Source organism: Frieseomelitta varia, unplaced genomic scaffold (assembly GCF_011392965.1).
Source record: "Frieseomelitta varia isolate USP_RPSP 00005682 unplaced genomic scaffold, Fvar_1.2 scaffold_40, whole genome shotgun sequence".
NCBI lineage: Eukaryota > Metazoa > Arthropoda > Insecta > Hymenoptera > Apidae > Frieseomelitta > Frieseomelitta varia.
The window spans coordinates 513,412-538,547 of NW_025110146.1; the positions used below are offsets into that span (position 1 = coordinate 513,412).

The window sequence follows — 25,136 nt, forward strand, 5'->3', positions numbered from 1 at the left end:
TACGCTCCTGAAGCCAGACGACATTTTCGGAGGCTAAACGGCTGGTCCGCCGTTTCTCTGCGCAAAAGCAATCGTTTATTGTGTCGCGAGAAAACTGTCGGTACAGTTTTACGTCAGTTTTCCTTAACTTTTCCCCCTGATGTGATTAACTAAGAATAATATTGATTGAACAATAGTGAAGCTAAGTGAAATGTTTTAGTAGTAAAACTGATTAACCGTAAGGTTGGATTTCAGATGTCGTGCAATGAAGTTTCGGGTGGACTACTTTCCATTTACTAGAATACAATTAATGTTGTATTTTAAAATAAGTCTCGTTAGTGAGATTGTCTCGGTTACTTCAAAATCGTAAGTTCTTGATGAAAGATATTTCTCGTGTCGTTTTAGTGCCATTGTCGGGAAAGTGCACAAGCCAGAAGTAACATTATGCGATCGATAATTCGCCGACGATTTTGGAATACGCTTCAATGATCCGATCAGGTACTTGTGACTTCGTGTGACGTTTCTTAGTTGTCAGTGAAATGTTTCAAAAGTGATTTTTAGTGTCTTCCAAGGCTTAAACACGACGAAGTAATAGCAAGAACAAACTATATACTTGTTTGATATATGTACAAGCAATGCCAGAAACAGTGTCGTCGTTTTGGACAAATACGTTTTCGCGTCTTCCATACATACGCTGTTGCAACAACGTTGCCAATAACATTGCATTTCGTATAAAGAAAATTTTGCAAGCAACATATACGTGAGAAAAAAAAAATGTGCATTTCAATATCAGTTAGCGGCCATTTTGAATTTATGAGTACCCCGAACTACGACGATTAACAACCACGATTTGTAATTCCAAAATTGGACCTTCTTCGACGCATTTCGATACAATCAATTGTAAAGGCATAAAGAGCTACTTTGACATGTCATTCGAAGATAGTTACTATTTTCTGCACACCAAATGAAATTTCACTAGATGCTACAGAAAGCATTCCATTCATTTTCTATTTTACATTCTAATGTACACATCTGCTGTTATAATTCTGGCATGAATCGAATAATTTAAATGTCTAAAATTTAGTTGCTATAAAAGAAAAACGCAATTGCAGTTTTGTATGTTTTACGTTTTATTTCTTGTGGAAAAGCAACAAATAATTTCAGATGAACATATCAATAATAAAATGACGTGGAAGAATAGATCTTTCCATCGTTTTTTGCGTCTTTGATAAATGATTTGAACGCAAAATAAATATTTAATCACCAGTTCATACAGCAAACATCGTACGTGTTTCAATTTGTTGAAGTATATACTGTATATTGTGCCAGTCGACAACTGTAGTTGAGGCTGACAAGTAGATCTAAAATAACCTCAACAACGATAAAATTGTTGATATTAATCTGCGAGGAGTTACACTTTTCATACTCATTGTGAACATAAACAGAAAATACTATATGAATTAATTGAAAATATACGGGAAGCAGTAAAAGAAAAATTTAAAAACAACAGTTCTCTAATTGATCGACAGTCACGGCATTAGATGGTGGACGGTGCCATTTTTGTCAATTTTCTAACGCGCATGGTACGCGCGTAAAACCGAGTACATTGAAAAAATCATCAATTGAATCTTATAATTTGAACACGGATAATCATTGTTGTTTATGCGTGTACTGTTCCTGAGTTTAATTAATAAATGTGTTGAATTTCGAATGGTCAAATCGATTAGGATTAACCTAACGTGACATCGGTATATTGCAAAATGCCTTCATTTACATGGACGTGATGTTTTCATAAATTAAATAAACAAAACCAAGAAAAAAAAACAATTAACCTGATATGATATGCGAAAATTTCGAATTGTTGTCTGTGATCAAATAAAACAGGTCTGTAGACCTTAAGAACACCAAAGAAAAATGATGAAACTATGAGTACAACGGATACAACGCTGTCAATTTCGATCAAGATGGCCCCAGGGCCAGAACATCGTCAAGAACCGGTAGCACCTGACAAAGCTTCTGAAAATAACAATAGTGAGACCTCTAATGAAAGAGATAATGTTGAGAATTTAGTGGTAGGTGTTGAGACTGTTAGTAACCAGAGTTCAAATGCAGAATGTGCTTCAACGAACACTGATACTAATTCAGATTCAACTCAAAGTGCACCGACTTGTGTTACCTCTGACAATAAGCAGGTGAGTTAAAAATACAAGGGTTTAGAAATTGTTTAAGATGTGTTAATGGAATAAGCAATACTATAAGGTCATTTTAATTATTTGTACTAGAAAAGAATATATGACGTACATGTGTCTTAAAATTTATTTTAATATCATTGAAAATTTCAATTTCTTTCAAAATTCATTCAAATGATATAATTAAAGCTTGATTTCCAATATTGTTTTATCTACAAATTATTATTAATAATAATAATTATATATATATCTCAAATTCATTGCACTAATTCAAAACTTATAATGATTACTATCTACAATAATAAATTTTTCTAAAATCAAATCTTACAATTACTATATAGTTATATTAATTTATTATTGTTAATTTAAAGTTTAATTGAAACTAATCAAATATGATATGATTAATTTATTTAAAAGTTATCAACCTATACTTTACATAAGTGTTTGTATTAAAATAACTGTAATTAATTATTTTAGTATAACATCATAAAACATACATGAATTTCACTAAATATATACCATATCTTAACGCAAGAAAATAACATGAAAAATATTTAAGATTATCCATGTATAAATGTCTACTATCAAATATATATTCTTAAAATATTAAGAGTATAACTTATATTATTGATTCTACTATCATATGTTATAATATATGATTAAATATTTATATTTCAAATATACATATTTGTTATAAAAAAAAAATTGCACCTAAGACTGTCAACGCAAATATAATAAAAAAAAGTAGTATATAATTGAGATCCTAGCACTAGTTTTCTGTACAATTTACTTTACAAAATGAAATATTATTTCAAAAATAAAAAATATATATATAGTTATATAGACATTTACAATACTGTTGTATATTTTCATAATCATTTACGTTATTAAGTTTCATTTATATAAATGTATATATTCGTATAATGTAAAAAATCTTATCTATATTGTATACTTTTTTTTTTTTTTTAAATTCATACAACTCCTTTTAAGTACACAATACACGATGTAGATTGATAAAGAATAAGGAAGGAATAGGGGCCCTCAGTTATTACGATCCTGGAATGGCCGTGTTCTCAGTGTAATGGCGGCGGCCATGGTGAGAAGAGCGCGCCGCGCCCGCTCGTCACAATAGCATTTAAAATCGGTACTGTATTTTTGATACTGCCGATAATATTTCTTGTGAGCAGTGATAGGATATCGTCAGCTACGTTTATCGTATACTCAAATGCGCAAAGTCTCTACGTAACGGTGGTATACTGCAGGACTGCCGTTCAACGGAGCAGAGACGACTGCAGCCGACCCAGGTGCCCTCTAAAAATATAAATTCCGTGCCGGCACTGCCCAGCAGATTTTTCCTTCGTCTGTAAGTCACCCCGGTATCTCGTGTCTCAATTAGCTAATCGCGACCCCCTATCGATCTCTGGACAAGCCCAAACTTCATTCCTGGTGTGTGTCCTATTTTAATTTACAACCGAAGGTAAACTCGCTATTGGCTATCCTTTTCGCATTTCCAAGGACTTACGAGTATTCATTAACAGTTTCCTGAATCTTCAAAGACGATTGGTTTGTATTGTTCGTACGAAACCATGTATTTTTTTTTTCTTTCCTCGAGGGATATTACTCAACACTGCGAAACGAACGATAACTTTCTTTTTTTCTTTCTTTCTGTTTTTTTTTCTCTTTTTTTTTCCTTCCTTTTTCGCAACGAATGATAAGAGTTTATTATTAACCTAGCTGCGAAAACGTATAAAGTATTTCATTGTGTGTTAAGACGATTCACGGTCAATTGGTTCGCAATGGTTTTGTTATCTTTATAAAAACGGCATATTTTGAAAACAATTTAATTTTGTTTTAACAAAAGTTTTTAGTAAAATTTTAGTAAAAATTTATTACTAAATATTTTATCTTTTCGGCAATACTTGTATACTGTTTCAAATTTTCAAAAACTAACTGTAGCCAATTTTTTTCTCTTTTTATTTTTTCTTTTTGTGGGCAGCCATTCTGATAAGATATTTCGCTTTGAATGAAGCTAGTTAGGTTATCACAGGGTAATGTTTGTCAAATTACTATGAAAAATAAATGACACATCATGCACCATTTCTTACAATATTTTCTTACTTTGTTTATAGCCTATAGGTGAAAAATATTCTGCTGATGATAATATTAATGCAGTGTTTTGTAAGTAAATCAAATAAAAGTCTATATAGACTTAATTTTTTTGCTGTTATATAAACAGTTGTGTATATTTTAGTATAATAATATTGTATATTATTCACACGTATTGGTTAGCATTTTAAAAATAATGAAAAAATATACATATATATTATACTTGGTAACAAAGATTTTAATCATCATACATTAACGATCCATACATTATAGAATTTAAAGAAAGAAATAAGAAACAAGGTATATGCAATTAACATGGTTGAAACAATATATGTACATAATATATGTAGATATGTAGTATTAATCATGACATTAGTGTACATCATTTATACTAATATACTTTTTTCTATGTGGTCTCTATATTTCTTCATAAAATCCAATAAGTGAAACCTTAAATTCATTCTCTGAATCTATCTATGTCTATACTTATCTATCTTGTGATCTAGTTTATGCTATGGTGTTCAATATAACACATAATAATATAAATACTGTAAAATAACATTTATTTTTTATACAGTATTTATTAATTGTAACAATAGAATTATAGAATTTTCATTTATAAATATTTAATTAAATGTACATTTATTTATTGCAAAATGTTATATATATTTTATAATTATTAGGTTTTAATGGAAAGCTAATAATAATGTATAAAATAAATAATGTAATAAAATAATCTGATACTCTGATATTTTGAATATTCTCTAGTTTCTTAATACATCTTTGGCTCTATTACTACTTATGGTTCACATTTAAAGTTTGGATTGAACTCTTGGCATACTTTCCATATTTGAATCTACATTGCCAAACATGTTTCTACACCATGTATAGGTTACAAACAAAGTGTTCTTAAACATTAGATAGTTTAGATTTTATAATATATGTATTTTAATTAAATTAGATATAAAACTTATTGATTTATATATCTATTTTTTAAAATTTAATATTATTTTCATATTATATAAAAAGAATCTATTTGCTCAAAAATTCATTCTAATTTATATAATTTATATAACAGTTCTTATTCAATATATATATTTGAATATATTTTGTATTTGCAACTGTATATCTTCTTGAAGATATAAAGATTTATAACTACACTTAATACGTTATTTATGAATTTTTTTATAAAGACATTTTTTCATTTAAATTGTATATATAAAATATAATAATGATTCATAATACACAACTAACTATTAAACTTTCCTTTTTATTGTAATTTTTAGGAAGAACCAGCTACTTTGTCTACATTAAATGAAGGTGAATTACGTGCACTGTTGGATGAAGCCATAACTTATAAGTGTCCCAAAGATCGCGAAGGAAAATCAAGTCTTTTTAAAGTAAGCATACTGATATTTCCATTTCTTTTATTATAATAATAATTTAATGATGTTCATTTTAGGAATTACTTCAAGAAGCAGAAGCTGATGAAACTGAAGAAGGTCGTAGAATAATAACTAATTCACGTTGCTTACCTGGTTCAAATCGTAGGAGACATAAACGAGACTCTGTATCTGAGAGATTGACACATGGAGGATCATTACAAAATTTAGCACAACCTATTGCTTCAGAATTTGATAGTAGTTTTGCTTATTTGACATCTGGCTCTAGCCATACTTACGGAGGAAGTAGAAGAAAAAATAAAAAATATACAGGACCTAGTGTATCTGCAAGACAAAGAGAAGGAGGTTCATTACCTTCAAATGTTAATGCACACAGTCTTGCTTCATTGGCTAATTTAGACTTATTATTTGATAAAAAGGTATGTATATATATATTCAATATATATATTGAAAAAATATATTGATAATTACAGTTGATACTTATTTATATATATTTTTTTCATTGATTTTATTTGAAATAATTACTTATATAAACAATGTAATACTTATATAAACAATGATATTTTTTTTAAAGAAGGGTTTCTGTGAGGAAAGGACAGTATATGACTGGACCAATAAAGAAAAATCCAAATCTTTAGACAAACCATCATATAATAACATTAAAAAGGAAGAAAAGGAAAAAGAGAAAAAGGATACGAAAAAGGATTTATGCGAAACTGAAGTCGAAGTGAAAAGAAGTAATAAAGGAAAATACGGGACAAATGAAATGCTTGAATCAGATAATCCACCACCAGAATATAAATCAGATTACATGGTGATTGATTTAGGTGATGCTGAGGTAAATTCATATTATTAATACAATAAATGATATATGTTACGTTTTATTTGTTTATATTTATCTATCCTTATTTAATTAACAATTTCAGGTGGGTACTATTAGTGAGAGGAATGTGGGATCCGCTATAAGTGGGGTTCAAAGACCTCACTCCTTAGATACAGAAGATGATGAAGGAATTGAAATGAAAATTATCGAACCGCATAGACCTCAATATATATCACGCACTCCTTTCGATATAGCTCAAACTCCTGTGGATACTACTATAGATTTCTCTCTCCGTGAACATAGCGGAAAACAAGATAAATCAAAAATATCTGTTAATGGTACAGAGGTAACTGGAGCCCTTTCTTTTCAAACTTTCAATAGCGTGAAATGTGGTATTAGTGGAACTCCAAATAGTTCAAGTACTAGTCAGGGTAAAGTAATACCAAGTTTATGCTCCATGATGTCTGCATCTTTACAAACACAAAATATTACAATGGGTAGGTGATATACCAAAATTATTAAATATTATTTATCATAAAGATATTATAACGATGAATAATTAAATAAATCTACATTGTAAAAGACATTTAAAAATATATTTTGTTTATGTAATGTTTGTTATTATAATGTTAAGGTTTATTGAAGCTTTTAATTAAAATATATAAATTTTGCACAGAAGGCTCGAGGTACACAGCGCATACTACCGGATCTGGAGAAAAGAAATCTTTGGACGAAAATGGAAATCCAGTACAAAGTTATAATGGAGAACGAAAAAAGCCTAGGAGAAAACATACTCAAGAACCTAATGTTATTGTATACAGTGCTGAAAATGTTGAAGGACATCGCAATGACAACGATATTGACAGTTTAATTAATTTTATTGAAAATAAAGAATCAAAAAGTAAAAAAGGGAAGCCAGGTAATCCAGTGAGAGTAAAAACTAATTCAGGTGCGAAACCAAGAAGCAGAGAAAAAGATACTAAAAGGGAACAGTTACCTGCCAAATTACAGAAGTCTAATTCTCTTGAGGAAATATCTAAGACTAAACTCGAAGACCTCACTACAGAAAAAAGCGTCAGTTCTAGTGGTGCCAGTAGTATATCGAGTCAACATGGTAAGCAGTGGTTATAAGAGTTTGTTATTCAAATATCATTACAAAAACATGAAAGTTCATGAAGATTGTTTATCGCTTAAACAGGTACGATCAATGTTGCGTTACGCCGTGCAAAACAAAGAAGTACTGGGGATACAGCTATTGACAGTCGCGGTGATAGAAGATCTTGGGGTACGGAAGAAGGTCAGTCTATATATTGCAATGATACTGGAGATGATTATGCTAGTCGTCGAAACTCCAATAAAAAAATCAATCCAGAACCTGAACATGAAACAGAATTCCTGGTAGTTACGAAAAAAAAGAAAAGTAAAAAACAGAGAAGAAGTTCCAGTGGAAGTAGAGCACAGAATTTAACAACGTCTGGATCTTATCTCCAAAATTCCAGAGGATTTCCTAATGAATATAGAACACCACTTTCTCCTGAACTTAGAAGAAAATCAGCAAGTAGTATGCCACCAAGGTAATTAACACAACTTTCTTTTTAATTTCTTTTACATAAATAAGTTTGGAAGATAGAATTTATTAGATTGTAGATTCATGGAAGATTTCATTAATTACATTAAAATAATTATTATTTACAGTGATAAATCAGATAGTAGTGATTCTGATTCTGTCCATTCATTGCCAGTTACATCAAACACGTCCAAACATAATTTATCAAAAATAGCTACCTCATCAGGCGGAACGCCGCAAGCAAGTTACGCGGACATTGCACGCATGGCAACTATTAATATGACTCATAATTCGGTATTAAATATGTCTACAATAGTTCCAAACATGCTAAATACATCTTCCTGGCCTAGTGTGCCACCTAAGACACCTTCAGAGCCAGATAAGATTCCTCAAGATTATTATCCTAGTTTAGACGAATTACAACACTCGGATAGGAAAACGAGGCAACATAACTTCACCCACTCGAATCATCTTTTGAATCTAAGTTTCGAAAAACCACCTTCACCGACTTTGACGAAAATGAAAAATTCAACGGAAAGAAAAAAGGCAGAGGCTCAAGAAGAAGCTATTAATAAAAATATTCAGGTTATTAAATATGTACAAGATATTGAAAAAATGCGTCAAAATTTAACACAAGAACAAAAACCTATGAGCCTTAATAATCACAGCACAACATCGAGCGAAACTTCAGTAACGAATGCAGTGCCATCAAAACTCACCAATACAGTAACAAATTGTAATCCTGATTCTGATAATAATTCTAATAGTAATAAAGATATGGTTATAAATGCAAGGTGTAACAATCCACGAGCACGCCGAGGAGGAGGAAGTTGCGCTCAAAATAATCAAAATGTACAAATTCAAGCATCGCACGAAGATCAACATTTTAAAAAAATTGGATACACTTTCCACGATGAAAATCCAAAAAAGGCACAAAATATTGAAAATTCTAATACGCACTGTGAAAATAAAAATAGTCCAGGAATTAGTTCAAATGATGAAGTTGAGTCACAAAAAACTAATATCGTAAATAATCCAAAATCAATGCAAGAAGTGCAAAATATTGATTTGGATGCTATAAAATTAACGAAAAATGAAAAATCAATAAAGGCTACTAAAGAACAGAATGTCAATGTTAAACATGAAACGGCTAAATCAGGGAATACATATTCTGTAAGTTCAAAACAAGAACAACAAGAAGATTCCGAATGTAAGAAACCGAAACAGCAAAATTCTACTTTAGATAAAGATCAAGTACAAAAAGTAGAATCACAAACATCAAATAAACAAAAAATTTCAAGGCCTGCAGTTATATTGTTAGATGAAACTTCATCAGATATTACAAAGAATAGTGAGTTACCTACGGAACTCAGGTTTGGATTTGAAATTAATGAACAACTTTTATTGTCAGAAGAATCAACAACTGAAGAGACCTCAAGTGTCAGTTCTGTGTTTCCTCCTGTAGTTCCACCGCTTATAAACAAACCACCTAGTTTTGACAGATACCCTCCGATATTTGACAAACACATGAGATGTGATAAATTTACGTCTAATTTCATGCAACCACCAAATACGCATGTAACTCAACAACCCCTGCATCCGGTAATGGTACAGCGATTACCGTGCATGAGTTATCCTCCAAGATTCCCTCCTCCCGCGTGTCTACCACCACCACCCACACCACCACCAGGAATAATGGAAAAATATCATCATCAACCTAAAGAAGATTTTTCTATGCTTTATGTAGCTCCTGAAGAAGATGTTAATATACAAACGTACAACCATGATAAAATCGTCTCATTTGTTGGCTTAGGTAAGTATTTTATGCTTTAAATGCTATACTTAATATTTCAACTTAGATTTTATATTATTTTAAATAATATTTTTTAAAATTATTTAAATATTATTTTTAATTATTTAAATATTATTTTTTTATTATATTCTATAGTCTTTGAAATATTATTCATCACTTGTATACTGAGGCTCGTAAAAACTTATAAAAAATGTCGATCAAAATAATTGTGTTTTAAATTGGTCTACAAAACTCGACAGCATACTTTTTATATATATATATAAAATAGTGCATCCTTTCATATATATATATATATATGTGAAAGGATGCACTATTCAGCCTCAAATAGTGTAGTATCTAAAAATTCAAAATTCTTTCATTTGTTTCTCTTTGTCAATATAGCATGGGACGCTGTTATGAGAGAAATGCCAGTAACTGCAGGTGGTCGTATACAGTTTTACAGTGGTCAGTGAAATGGGCACTAAGAAATATGGGGTAAATAATACAATAATGTTTTTGTACTGCAAAATTACCTCTATTGCAAGTTATTCGTTATAAAACTGTAAACAGCCAGAAGAGTCTGCTAACTAATGCAAGACCAAATATGTATCTAAATACAAGCAACTGATCGAATCTGTATCAAACAAGTTACAGTTACTTCCAGTTTCGATCATAAATAAAAACTGTACTAATTTTTGAGTCAAATCGTCAGTGATAATTCTGTAGAGCCAATTGGCGCAAAATGTGCCTCTAAAGTTAATGTACATAATAGTCAGTCACCAGAAAAAGACAAGGCTTATGAATCGTGTATGTTCTAACTGTACATACATTAATGAGTTACAAGATAACCTTTGAAAAGGTTGTAACACAATACTTAAGTTTCAGTATTGACATCTGATACCATATTTAACTGAAAATTATAAATTCGTGATGTGTATTTCGCTCTTTCAAACATAAACATCAAATTTTCTTGTAAAAAAATGTGGAAATTTATGTAGTCGTAAAATGTCTCGTATAAATTTCGAAAAAAAAGAGAAACAAAAACAAAATACCTTTCGGATCAATTACGAAAGTGTTACAATTTTGAAATAAAAATACAAAAACTATTTAAGAAGTGTAAAAATTAATTGGAACAAGATTACCGTGAAGCAGAATTTTCAAAAACTGCATGTGCTGTGACACAGCGGTTTATGCTGATGCCTTTAAGAAATAAAAAAAAAAAAAAAATACATCTTAGACCATTGTAATAAAGTTTAAAGATAGTTGAAAGCAACCCGTTATGTTAACTATACCAAATTAAGATCGTCCGTCAGAAATAATGCAAAATTTCTAATAATTATCTTAAATAATTGCGAGCAGAGACGATCTTCAAATAATACCTTAAAAACAGGGATTATTGCAGCCATCAGTGAATCTTCAAGAAAAACTTTAGAAAAGTTGAACATAAAAATAGTGGTTGCTAGATTACTTGTACTGTATTTAAGACGAACATTAAAAAAAAAAAAGTAAAGAAAGATATAAAGATGTGTGAAGTGTAATGAAAATGGTGAATGTAAGTGTGTCATTGAACACGTGTAAAATATTTAAAAAAAAGTAGTGTGATTGACTTACAACTTTATGGAGTGGTTACTTTTTCCAGCCGCAACAGATAATAGTTTAAGAAATTTAAAAGCAGGAAAAAAGAAAGAGAGAGAGAGAGCCATGAAAACTGATTTTTTGCAAATGTTGCGCTCAAGATCATAAACTGGATAAAGACAGTGAGAAAAGTGCGAATGTGTCGAAAAAAAAACAAAACAAAAAACGCTAAATTTTTACACAAACTCGCTTATTTAATGAATAATTATTAATTATTGGTAATAATAATTATAATAAAGTACTTGCTTGTGATCATAAAGTATGATGTGTGAATGCGTGTAGTGCATGTAAATACTCTACTAGCTAATATTCAGTTTAGTTTTGAATATTTGTGTTTAAAATTCTTTTAAAATTTTTCAAGATATTATGTTATTCTCTGAATATGGCAGAAAAGGAATAACTAGTACACTTTGTGGTTGTTATCAATCTACAGTAAAAAAAAAAAGCTTATTACGAGTAGTTAATCAAAAAGAGAGAAAGCGAGAGAGAGAGAGAAAGGGAGAGAGAGAGAAGAAAAATGAATTTAATATGATTCCTTTCACAACGATTCTATTCGTTATATAGGAAGCCTACCTCCAACATATTTTACTTTTTGATAGATAAACAAAATAGCGAAACATAATTTTCAATTTGAATGCAAGTCTCGCGTATTTGGAGCCAAAAAGATAAATAAATGATAAAGTATATGGAAACTTATCATTTTCGAAGATAACGACGAGAATAATAGATTATTACAGATAAGTTTCATATAAAAGAATGAAAGTGTATTTGCCTATTTAGATTATCACTATTTAGATTATTATTACATTATTATTACTATCATTACTATCATTATTATTATTATTATTATTATTATTATTATTATTATTATTATGATTATTATTATTATCATAATCATTAATCAGAAGCTAACCGTTATTAACAAATTAAGATTGGCGATTTTTGTTATTGTCTTTTTTCCCCCCTTAAAGTTACGTATGGAAATAGAAAATGTAAGCACTATGAATGTTTTTCATTTTGTTTGACAATATAACATAATGCAGCTGGGGGTACAGCTTTTAATTGAANGGACCATAAATTATCGTAGCAAAATGGCAGCTACGCCGCGAAACATTACGTTCAGAATACACGATTTAAACTAATTCTGTTATAATAAAAGAAAGAACGAAGAAAACACCAGGGAATGATGTATAAATATCACTGTGCAAGGCGATAATGTATTATATTATATTTCTTTGTTGAATTTGTAAGTATCAAATCAATAGTGATCGATAAAACTGGAGACACGTGTACAATCTTTTTGTTCTCATTTGTTTAAACGTTCTAACCATTAATGAAAAGAAAAAGAAAACATGCTTATATCGTTTGATAACAGGCTCATTGCATTTATTCATGAACTGATAGCCTGTACTATGACATAAATATGTCTTTTTTTTTTTTCTTTTCTGCAAATGGGTACAAAATCCTAATCGGACGTAATAGAGTTCCAGAAACAAGTGCATCATTCTTGCACATCGCGTTCTCAGTCTATATTGAATCAATGATATAGATTTGATTGAAGTGATGGAAGATGTAAAATTAATTCAAGGCAAAAAAAAAAAAAAAGGAAAAATCAAATAGTTGATGTTATTTCCCGTCTTAAATTATGTTCGTACGAACATCGCGTATGTATATCAAGTTCATTCTCGCGAAATCGTGCATAAAAGAAATTCTTCGATGATTTCATTTTGTAAGTTTGATTGCTTCGCCAAATTTCGACGGTACCGTCTATGTATTTCGCCAGAACTGTTTTTGCAGAACGAAAAACAATTATACGTATTTAGAAGTAACGCGATTACATCCTAATCACGACGAATAATTGAAACATTTTTGGAAATATTCCGATTCAATGGTTTTCTTCGTCGTGAACTTTGGACTTGCAAAATATGCGCTTCCGGTTGAAGGAAGTTTCCAGAAATGTTCACATATTCGTGGATTGTATTTGCTCGAGGAAGAAAAAGTTCATTATCGGCGCGGGCGTGTTAATAGTGTTCAAAAAAAGTAAAAAAAAAAAAAGAAAAAAAAGAAAAAAAGAAAGAGATAGAGGTTAATAGTTGAAAGCGAGTGGAGAGAGAGAAAGAGACAGAGTGAAAGAGAGAGAAGAAAGGTATCCGACGATCTCAGCGTTAGCCTTGTATCACTGTACAATTTGTTATTCAGTGTAAAGCAGTTTTTCTGTATTGTATATACATATATTAATAACTATTATTAATTATTATTAATGATTACGATGAAGCTATTCGATTAACTATTAATTGTACTTGCTGATTATCGATAACGGAGAAAACAGAAGCTATTGCGAGTGCTTATGCGTGTATAAAACGAATAAAAGAAAAAAAAAAAAAGAAAAAGATATTTTGCGTGTATGGTAAAGGCTGTGCTGCCCAGCTGGAACAAACAAAAAAAAAGAAAAAAAAAAGTGAAAGACTAATGAACATTGGAGAGAGGATGTTGTTGCCAACGTTTAGTATGTTGCCAAAGTTTTTCCCCTTTATGGGTATAAAAACAGTATAAAGTAATATTCGAGTTTCTTTATTTTTTTGTCACGTTTCTGTTCACGCGGTAGAATTGGCAAGATGTCAATTAAACAGTACTCGGTAAATAATAAATTGAAAAACCAATTATCAGCTATATGATTTATGGCGATTCTCGAAAACAATAATTTTACTTATGTATGTATTTTTTTTTTTTTATATATTTACATCCTATCGTATTATCTGCCGTCTTCTTAGCAATTGATCTATTTAGACCGTAGATAAGCATTGTGATATACACATAATCAAGTAACCGTTGTTTTTTTTTTCGTTTTTTTTTGTCAGCTAAGAAGCCAAAATAAAGAGGGGGAAAAAAAACTAGAAAAAAGTCAGAAATACATTTTCGAATATTACTTGCATACTGTATTTCGCCGGTGATACGTATTCGGATGATAAATTGTTCAGTGGCGCGATGAAAACAAAACGAGTCGAGAATGGTGAAGAATAACGAAAAGGAAGTGAAATACATCCGTGAACAGAAAGAACAACGTTCGATGCACGAATTTTTGTGCATCAAGAGAAAGGAAGAGAAAAGAAAAATTGGAATTGAAAAGAAAAAAGAAAACCCCCGATTTATTCTCAGAATGCGTAAACACAGCGGCCATTGCTTACTATTTTGTTATTAACGATACTGAGAACCTCAGATTCATGCGAAGCTGTCATGGACCATGGATGTAAAAAAAAAAAGTCATTGCCATGAAGTGTAAAAGAAGAAAATATGCAGTAGAAGTGAAAGCGAGAAAGAATGAGAAAGAGAAAATGTATGTGTGTAAGGGAGAAAGTTATGAAAAGCGTGGATTTCAAATGCTTCTACAAGTGAAAGCGAAACAGAAATATTGTCCTCCCAGATAATTATTCATACCGATAAAAAAAAAAGAAAAAAAAAGTAACGAGAAAACCGTGTATAGTGTCGCCATTTGGCCTTCATGCTGTTCTATCTGCGATTTCATATAAGCTTTGCGTACAATACTGTGATATAATAAGTCGCTCTATTTTTTTCGTGTTTTTTCTTTTTCTTTTTTTTTTCTTTTTTTTTTTCTTGCGCGCATGTAGATACACAAAAAGAAAGAAATACATACAGTAAATCATAGAATTCGAACGAGAAAATTTCTATGAAATATCCTCCGATATACATATATGTTGTACGGAAAAAGAAAAAGAAACAATCATACGAAATGTGAAAAATAAGCAATTACCGTCTCCTGCGTTTAATTTGTTTACGATTAAAGCGTTAGTAATGCGATTCGTTCACACATAACTGCAGAGGCTAAATATATCGAACAAGAAAAAGACAAAAACAATAAAAAAATAATAATAATAATTAAAAAAAAGAGACATATGTAGATTTCAACAGGTGCGTCGAAAATATACGAAAATATATGTTTCGATCTGACGAGAATCGTGGAATGCGAAGACAACTATAGAGAGGTCCGAACGTAAATCCATATTTCTTGCATGTCGTCTACTTTTTAATAATTGCCGATTTTTTTTTTTTTTTTACGCTTTCACACTGTACTTTTGCAATACTTCTCGTTTCTCGCACAGCTTTCTTTCTTTCTTTTTCTCTTTCTTTTTTCTTATTATATAATCACACTTTTTCGTTGAATTCTTATAAAGAATACGAATTCTATGGTTATCAGAGAAGAATCAGAGAATGAAAGTCATATTGTGGAAGAAATGGATCGACTGCAGCATTGCTTAAACTGTACGAGTGCGCATAAGCGAATATATTTATTTGGAATTTATATCCATATAATTATTTATATTTGGAAAAGAGTAAAGTTAGAAAATTAGACAATTGTCTTTAGATAGCAATGCCTGAGGGTTTAGAAATTATTTAATTTTATTTTTCTTCGAACATCTCGATGTTTGAATTAATTGACGTTCCTACATCACATTATTACGCCATTTTCATGTATATTTGATTAAAAATGTTCGCGAATTTTCCCATCTAAGTCTTAATTACTTACCAATTTACATTATACTTACAATACAAATTAATATATTAATACAAATTAGTTAGTGACTGAATGTAAATAAAAGAGAAAGGAAGGCAAAAAGAAAGAGGAAGAAAAAAAACGAAGTGAAAGAAGCAGTTTATAAACATCCAACATTCCTTGATGTTGTTTTCAGGAGAAAGATTCTATTTTGTCGATTTGCAGTAAAAAGAAGAACAGCGAATTTATTTTCAAGATTTTTCTCTTGCAAAAGTAACAGAATTATAAGGAGGACACTTTGTTTACTAGCCATTTATATATTCTGCCAATTTTTATGTCTATATATGTATGTGTGCGAAAAACAGAATTTTTCTTATAACGAGAGCATCATGAAAGGACACGCAGTATAGAAGAGTGGGAAAAAGGTGCAAATGGTGATACGAATGCGCCGACAAGATGTGACAGGAAATTACATTTACGCTAGTAAGGCGCACGTTGTCATTTCTCGTTCACCATTATTTTTTAATCAATTTTTCTTTTTTCTTTATAATCTCTTTTTTCTTATTTGTCTTTTTTTCTTAATTAAGCATAAACTTTTTATTTTTACGTCTTTCGTGCCGTACATCGGCATTTCGTTTCGCTTTATTTTTCTAATTTTCGATCAATCCGTACGATTAATTCGTTTTCATTTTCTCAATAATATAGAATTTTTTTTCTCTTTTTCACGGTGTCACGATCAAACGTGCGCTATTTATCTCGATCTCATCTGAAATACCGTGCGCTTTTCAAGTTCATTAAATACACGTAGTTTTATTATTATTATTATTATTATATTATTATTATTATTATTATTATTATTATTTTTGTTTCTCGAATGTAACCATACCTGCGTATTTACATTGGTTGCACCCAACATGCACTGAATGCAACTTCTTCGGTTCGGCGACCCGTCTGAATACTGTTAGATTGTTGTACATTTAAAAGAAAAAAAAAAAAAAAAAAAAAAGAGAAAAAATTCTAGCGTTCGAAAACTTGTATTTATTGCACTGAGTACGACCAATGAGTATGAACTTTCTTAACTTCCGTTAAAGAAGAATTTTTTCAGCTATCGTAAAAAGATTCACTGGTAAATTTTGTTGATAGTCATTGAAATGTTATATATAAATATATATAAAAAAAATATATATATATGTACATATACATGAATCTTACATACACACACAGACATATATATACAAGTATTAGCGTTTAGAGGAACGTTTCTATCATTTGTACGACAAACTATTATTATTATTATTATTATAATCATCATCATCATTATTATCATTATTATTACTACTACAGAACAAAATCTGTTGATAGCGTGTTTTTTTTTTTTTTTTTTTTTTTTCAAGTTTAGCGCGCACTTGATCCAAATTCCAAAAATAACCAGAGACTTTCCCTCGGGACACTCGGATTATTTAATCGATCATCAATCCGAGATAAGAAAAAGATATTCAGAGGATCCGTGGATCCTCTGAAGACAGAACTATTTTTCTAGTTACTACACACACACACACGTAGAAATACGGATCTTGTGAGTTAAGCATTATTTATTTTATAAAACGCGATACGCGATAGACGAAACAACCGTGTTTTCCTAACGAAGTTGGTGGGCTCAGAAGTTAATAAATCATTTCTCGTCAACAACAATTTGTGCCATGCAAGTATTCCTTTATCATCCAAATTTTCAATTGATGTAAGAGATTTGGTCATTATATTGTGATTACGATAGTGTATTTAATTTGTAACCAATCAAATTCAATATGTACTTACAAATTCATTTCCATTATATTCGATACCTATGTTTCGTTTCATGGGTTTCAAACACTATATATATATACTCGAAAGGGAAAAAATGTGTTTCAACGAGTACACTTGCGATGTATTCATTTTATACAAGTTGATTTCGAGTTCTAGAAATGAGTATCTACAGATTTCGAAAATGTACTTATAAGTAGATATCGATGTTTGTAAGATTCGAATGTTTTACAAGTAGTAGTCGAATATTGAAAGTCAGAATTCTACTGAGAGAATTCCTTAATTTTAATGATTTTATTTTTTATATAGATATATTCATTTACACAAACAATAAATGAATACACGAATATAATAAATTTCCTTATTACTAAATACGTAAGTGACACGACAAATGTATACGTATCTTTAAATTCAAGTATACTTGGAAGTATCACTGGAAATACTACTGAAAATACCACTCGAGCCTACTTGTGAAATATCCAATCTCATTTGTAATTGTATAATAATTAAATTGTTCCATTGATTGAATATTTATACAACGAATGTACGTTTGTGCGGTACAAATCATTTTTAATGAAAAATGATTTATACTGATCAGCTTCTGGCCCTTCCATATTAGTTACGTTGGTCGAGCATTGTTACTTCTTTATTTCCTTTCTTTTTTTGCTGAAATAGCGACAATAAAGAATATCGTTACAGAGGAAAAAAGAAGAAGCAAACGAGGACGAATGGACAGAATAACAATGGAAAAAAAAAAAAGAAAAGAGAGGAGAACAACGAAGAGAGCACGAGCTTTGAAATCGATTCTTTTTCCGTGTTAATTTCGACAGCGAGTGTAAAGTGCGAAACTTGAGGGAAGTGGAAGCTTGTAAAATTTTCAGATGAACGAACAAAAAATTTTTTTTTCTTCTTTTTCCTTTTAAATATGTTCCCATTCGAAGCAAAATTTAGTGCGAATGTACGAACTCGAAACTAGAACGATAAGAAAGTATAATTAATCGATAACTTTGCATTGTACGAAATACAAATTATGTTACGAAGAACAGAAAAAGTTTGTGTCTATAAGCTTTCTACCAGCGTCGTTTGCGAGCACAAGTTACGAGATCCCGAACGATTATAATTGTTAAAATGATTTTTTGCCACGCCTTCAATTATCTGATATCGATGTTATTTGATTGCTTGGCATTAAATGATAATCACTTGCGCTAAAAATTGTTCAAAAGATCACTTGTTTTTGTTATTGGCCCCTTCTCGTCACGTACGCGCGCGTTCAGCATTTATCATTATTAATGACAAAATTTCATTTTTAATTAATAGTTACCGATAATGAAATTTTTTTTTTCTTTCTTCATTACTTTCAACAATGATCAATTTATATATATATATATAATAGAAGAATAAAAATGTGCATATCCATTGAATACTTTTCTACAGATAAGTCTATCCTTGTTGCACATAGCGCGCTCCTTGTCTATCACACTGGATATGTTTGTCTTTGTCACACACTAGTGCTCTCCTTGTCTATCAATAGTACTGCCATCTCTCAACTTCGATTAGAACTAAAAGAGTAAAATGAAAAATTCGATAGATGGTAAAACTTGTGTTTGTGGTGTAGGAACCTTGAGTAGATAAGGCAGGATTCTACCGCAGGTTCACGTATAAAAATTATACACGTAATTCTTCTAACAATTTTATATTTTATCTTTGATTTATTATCACAATTACACTTACAAATTTCTTACAAATCTCTTACCCTTAGTAGCGAACAAACGTAGGAGTACTTATGGTAGTGGATGCACTAGGAGTAGTAGTAGAAATAGAAGGCCTTTTCCTCTTCGCAACCCGGTTTTATAACCTCGGCTTGCAAAGAAGGGGAAAACTCTTTTCCCGTGTTTTTCCTGTTTTCCCGGGTATTTATTTTTACTGTAAAAAAAATGTCGCTGGGCAGCTTTATTGGAAACTCACCTTGCGACGGAAGGTTTTAGAGAGCGGATGTACATGGCGCTGTTTCAAATTGCGCGGAAGTAGCGGTCGCTACAACAGTGAAGGGATTGAAAGTGTCGATAATAATGCGAGGATAATGTAGGAAGTGATGATGTGGGGGTAAGGTGAGGAAAGGCTCAAGAGTCGCCTGCCTAGACTCATCAGTGGGGTTGATGGCAGCGACTCCTTTATCCCAGGACGCTTGTTGTTGTAACTACTCGCTAGGTCGGTCCCACCCATCCTAGAGCGGTTCCGCACTCTGTTTTTGCTTAACATCGAAATATCGATTGACTTCGACGCTAGGCGCACAGCCACTTGCGGCTTGTACAAGTTGGTGTTCGAAACTCGTACTCGAGGAACTATAGGTCGCTACAACAGAACTGAAACCAGCGCCACCTTTTTAAGACCATGGGAAGAAGTTTTCCCTTTTATCACCGGCGAGCAGTAATCCAGTATCACAGACAAGGTATATGATTAGACCTAGCATACAGTGTACTTTTTCGGCCCACGATTGGAGGGTACATGGACCAACTTACCATTTTCGTGTTGCATTCTGTCGTACCGATTCAGGTAAGTTTTGCACCGCGAAAATCAGAAAATATGAACAGTGTATATATGCCAGATTTATTTCGAGAATTATTCACTAAATTCAACATGGTGGAATATGAACAAAAGAATATAACGATTTAAAACAGAGATTGATGAAAATTCAGCACGAAAAATTTAGTATATATATTTGACTATTTAACATCTATTTAAAAGTATTAGAAAAAATTTATTAAAATATGATATTTTTATCAACAATATAATCAGACATGACGTTTTTTTATTAACAAATTTGTAAATTCACAGCTTAAATGAATTATCTTTATCCCGTAAACTCGCTTTTATGAAAGTTTGATATCAATAAAATATTTCTATAAATATTGTTTGCAATAAAGAAGCACAATATAAATTATTTCTTGCAAAATTCATTTCGAAATTTCGAAGTCAAATTTATTTTTTACGATACCATACATATTTTCTTTTTAGTACAATGTTAATTATTAAGAAGAACTAACTGAGCTGCATTTTCGACGGCCGAAATCATTTATTGTTATATATTGTTAATAAAGCACGAGCGACTTAATAATATATATGTTAGTTAACATTTTATTCGTCTGTAGAATAATGTTACATCTACAACGAAAATTATTGAATTAAATATGAATGATTTCTTATTTGCAATTATTCTTAAGAAAACGATCAATTTAATTTTTAACTGTAATATAATTATTTCCTACATAAATTAGTATTATACAGTCACAGACATAAATTAGCATTTAGTATATCTCACTTTAGTATTTCCTACATAAATTAGTATTATACAGTCACAGACATAAATTAGCGTTTAGTATATCTCAACAGAATTATAAGTTAAAAACTAATCGTGTAAACGTAATTTCATTTGTAAAAAATATAGAAATTAAAGTATATATTGTTGCCTTAAATAAATGGAGGCTATGAAACAATAAAACTGTAAAATTATTGATTATTGAATAGAAAAGGTGTTTTCGGAAATATTGACAAGGAATATCATCCGCTGCGCATCACTGATTTTACCTGAAGGTTGAACAGGAAAAAAGTCATTATAAGTTGGACCTTCATCGTGTGTACATCGATTGAACTTTCGAAGTAAATTTTTAAATAATATTTCTGAATATTCTAATTGTTTAAACGTTATCTGATATTTCTAATAATTTACTTGCAACAATTAAACGATAAACTTTCTTTTATAATTGTTTAAACATTATCTAATATTTCTAATAATTTATTTGTAATAATTAAAAAATAAATTCTCTTTTATAACATTTCCAACAACTATTTAAAATATTCAATTTATCATTTGTAGCGATCCAGTTAATACGTTTCTACGAAATTTTAATAAACTGTTTTCCGTCGATTGATTAACGCAGGTATATTTCGATCGATACGGAAATAAGAGCTCAGTATAAATCGACGTTTCGACGCGTACGCATTGACGCAAATTTTAGAAGTAAATTTTCAAATAATATTTCTGAATATTCTAATTGTTTAAACGTTATCTGATATTTCTGATAATTTACTTGCAACAATTAAATAATAAACTCTCCTTTATAATTATTTAAACATTAATCTAATCTAATATTTGTAATAATTTATTTGTAACAATTAAACAATAAATTCTCTTCTACAACATTTCTAAGTACTATTTAAAGTTTTTAATTAATCATTTGTAAAATCGAGCCACTAATACATATCTAAGAAATTGTAATTAATTGTTTCGCATAATTAACGAATTATTTTAATTACATTTATTATCATATAATTATTTTCATCATCATCATGATTATTTGACCTTGAGATCAGTTGCCATGAATTGTATCGTAGTCGTACTAGATATACTTTGATAGTAATCACGCTTTAATCATTACCATAATATAAAGTTATATTTCTGCATGTACATAGATATATTAGTCTAATAATACTATTGCTATTTAAATATTATTAGATACTTCCAGGAATTCTCTTTGAATCTATAATTAGGAAAATAATTTAGAGAAAATAATTTAATTAATTATTAAATAAATAATAATTTATTAATTTGTCAAACAAGAATATTTATTCAATATCTTAGTCAATAGAGTAGAGAATTATGCACATCTTTTCCTCTTCCAAACAAATTACTTAAATTCAATACAAGTTGAAACTCGTGTCATAAATATATAAAACAGTACTAATTTACAATGTATTATAATGAGACCCGTGCGTAGTCACCTCCACGTGGTGGGTCTTGGTAATTGATATCGTTTTACAAACATTAAAGTAAAACTGTAAAACTGTAATGTTTGTAAAACGATATCAAGCTAAGAACTACGCAACCTACAGTTCAGTTTAGATCGTGAAAATTCCTTTCTTTCTTTATTTCACGATCTAAACTGAACTGTAGGTACAATTAGTTAATAAGTAAACTATTGGGCCCCCAGCGGGCCACCGATGGACGACGAGGGATTTCGCAGAGACATCGTGGGATGCGTGCGTCTTAATTTTAAGTTGCGTGTGCTTAATTTTAAGTTGCGTGCGTTTAGTTTTAGTTATGTATTATACGATTTTATGTATCGTATGATTGTATGATTGTATCATTGTATGACTGTATGACTGTATGACTGTATGACAGTGATTGTATATATTGTATGTATTGTATGATTGTATGTAATGTATGATATTATGTATTGTACAATTGTATGTATTGTATGATTGAATGATTGTGGGACAATTAGTAGATAAGTATATTATTAAGCCCCTAGCGGGCCACCGATGGACGACGAGGGATCCCGCAGGACATCGTGGGATGCGTGCGTCTTAATTTTAAATTGCGTGTGTCTTAATTTTAAGTTGCGTGCATTTAGTTTTAGTTATGTATTATATGATTGTATGTATCGTATGATTGTATGATTGTATCACTGTATGACTGTATGATTGAATATATTGTATGTATTGTATGATTGTATGTATTGTATGATTGTACAATTGTATGACAGTATGACTCTATGACTGTCTGTATTGTATGATTGAATGATTGTGGGACAATTAGTTGATAAGTATATTATTAAGCCAACGGGCCACCGATGGACGACGAGGGATTTCGCAAAGACATCGTGGGATGCGTGCGTTTAGTTTTAAGTTACGTGCGTTTAGTTTTAGTTATGTATTATATGAATGTATGTATTGTATGTATCGTATGAATTTATGTATTGTGTGATTGTACGACAGTATGGTAGTATGATTGTATAATTGTATGATAGTGTGATTGTATGTATTGTATGATTGTTAACGCGATCGCTGTCGGGAGACAGAGTTCCATGGTTCAATCTCATATATGCGCTTTAGTGTTAAGATTTAAAATTAAGTTTGAGATTAAACTGTGGAACATTTGTCTCCTTTGTCCATAATCCCGGGCCAAGTAGAATAAAATCTCTGCATTCCTTAAGAATGCCGAGTTATTTGTATGTAATGGAGGGTGGTTGGGATTAGGGCCCGGGGCGGGTCTCTTGCGTAGTCACCTCCTCGTGGTGAGACCTGGTAATTGATAGCGTCTTACAAACAATAAAGTTTACAAACATTAAAGTTTGTCAAACTTTTGTTTCTAAAACGATATCAAGCTAAGAACTACGCAACCTACAGTTCAGTTTAGATCGTGCAAATTTCTTTCCATACTTTATTCCACGATATAAACTGGACTGTAGGAATAATTAGTTCATAAGTAAACCATTAGAAAAACTAATAAAGCAAAATATTCTCCTAATACAAAACATTTAGCCATAAGATACTTATCGTCCCCGCCGGAAGTTAATTCGAGAAATCTCCGTATCAGGAGACACATCTGACTTGAAACTATGTCGTGCCACCTTCTCGATTGCTATATGCTTCTGATACAAAATACGAAATTTCAGCGAGAAAGAGATTCTGGTTCTCCAAATATTCCAGCTTGAACTTTTCACAAAATACGTCTGTATCAGGAGAACGGCAGGAGGCATGGCCTTGTCGTGCCACCTCCTCGATTGTCATATACTCCTGATACAATATTCGAAATTTCAGCGAGAACGGGAGTCTGGTTTTCGAGATACTGCCACTTGAATTTCTCACGAAACGGCAGGAGGCGTGGCCATGTCGTGCCACCTCCTCGATAGTCATACTCTCCTGGTACAAAATGCGAAATTTCAGCGAGAAAGAGCTTCTGGTTCTCGAGATATTCCCGATAGAATTTTTCACGAAATACCTCTGTATCAGGAAAACGGCAAAAGACGTGGCTTTGCAGTGCCATCTTCTCGATTGTCATATTCTCCTGATAAAACATTCGAAATTTCAGAGAGAACGGCAGTCTGGTTCTCGAGATATTCCCGCTAGAATTTTTCACGAAATACCTCTGTATCAGGAGAACGGATGGAGACGTGCCTTTGTCGTGCCACCTACTCAATAGTCATATTCTCCTGATACAATATTCGAAACTTCAGCGAGAACAGGAGGCTGGTTTTCGAGATACTGCCACTTCAATTTATCACGAAACGGGTGGAGGCTTGCTTAGTCGTGCCATTCCTGCAGGAATATCTCGAGAACCAGAAGCTCCTTCTCGCTGAAATTATGCATATTGTATCGGGAGAGTATGACTATCGAGGAGGTGGCACGACAACGTCACGCCTCCAGCCGTTCTCCTGATACAAAGGTATTTCGTGGAAAATTCAAGTCGGAATATCTCGAGAACCAGAAGCTCTTACTCGCTGAAATTTCGCACAATGTATCAGGAGTATATGACAATCGAGAAGGTGGCAC

General features: G+C 31.2%; 1 protein-coding gene across 6 annotated transcripts; it reads left to right on the forward strand.

Annotated features, from left to right (window-relative positions):
- Nucleotides 1-3: 3 nt before the first annotated feature.
- On the forward strand, nt 4-15,385 carry LOC122531460 (uncharacterized protein DDB_G0287625-like). Of its 6 annotated transcripts, XM_043659398.1 has the most exons (10): nt 4-2,171; nt 5,561-5,674; nt 5,737-6,096; nt 6,252-6,515; nt 6,604-6,997; nt 7,177-7,614; nt 7,699-7,797; nt 7,873-8,074; nt 8,196-9,880; nt 10,262-15,385. In XM_043659398.1, exons 1-10 carry the CDS (start codon nt 1,905-1,907, stop codon nt 10,330-10,332), a joined length of 3,894 nt encoding a protein of 1,297 aa, XP_043515333.1. In that variant the 5' UTR covers nt 4-1,904; the 3' UTR covers nt 10,333-15,385. The 6 variants fall into 6 exon arrangements, with proteins under 6 accessions (XP_043515333.1, XP_043515329.1, XP_043515330.1 ...); XM_043659394.1 differs by having other exon boundaries at nt 7,699-8,074; XM_043659395.1 differs by having other exon boundaries at nt 7,180-7,614; nt 7,699-8,074.
- Nucleotides 15,386-25,136: the final 9,751 nt, after the last annotated feature.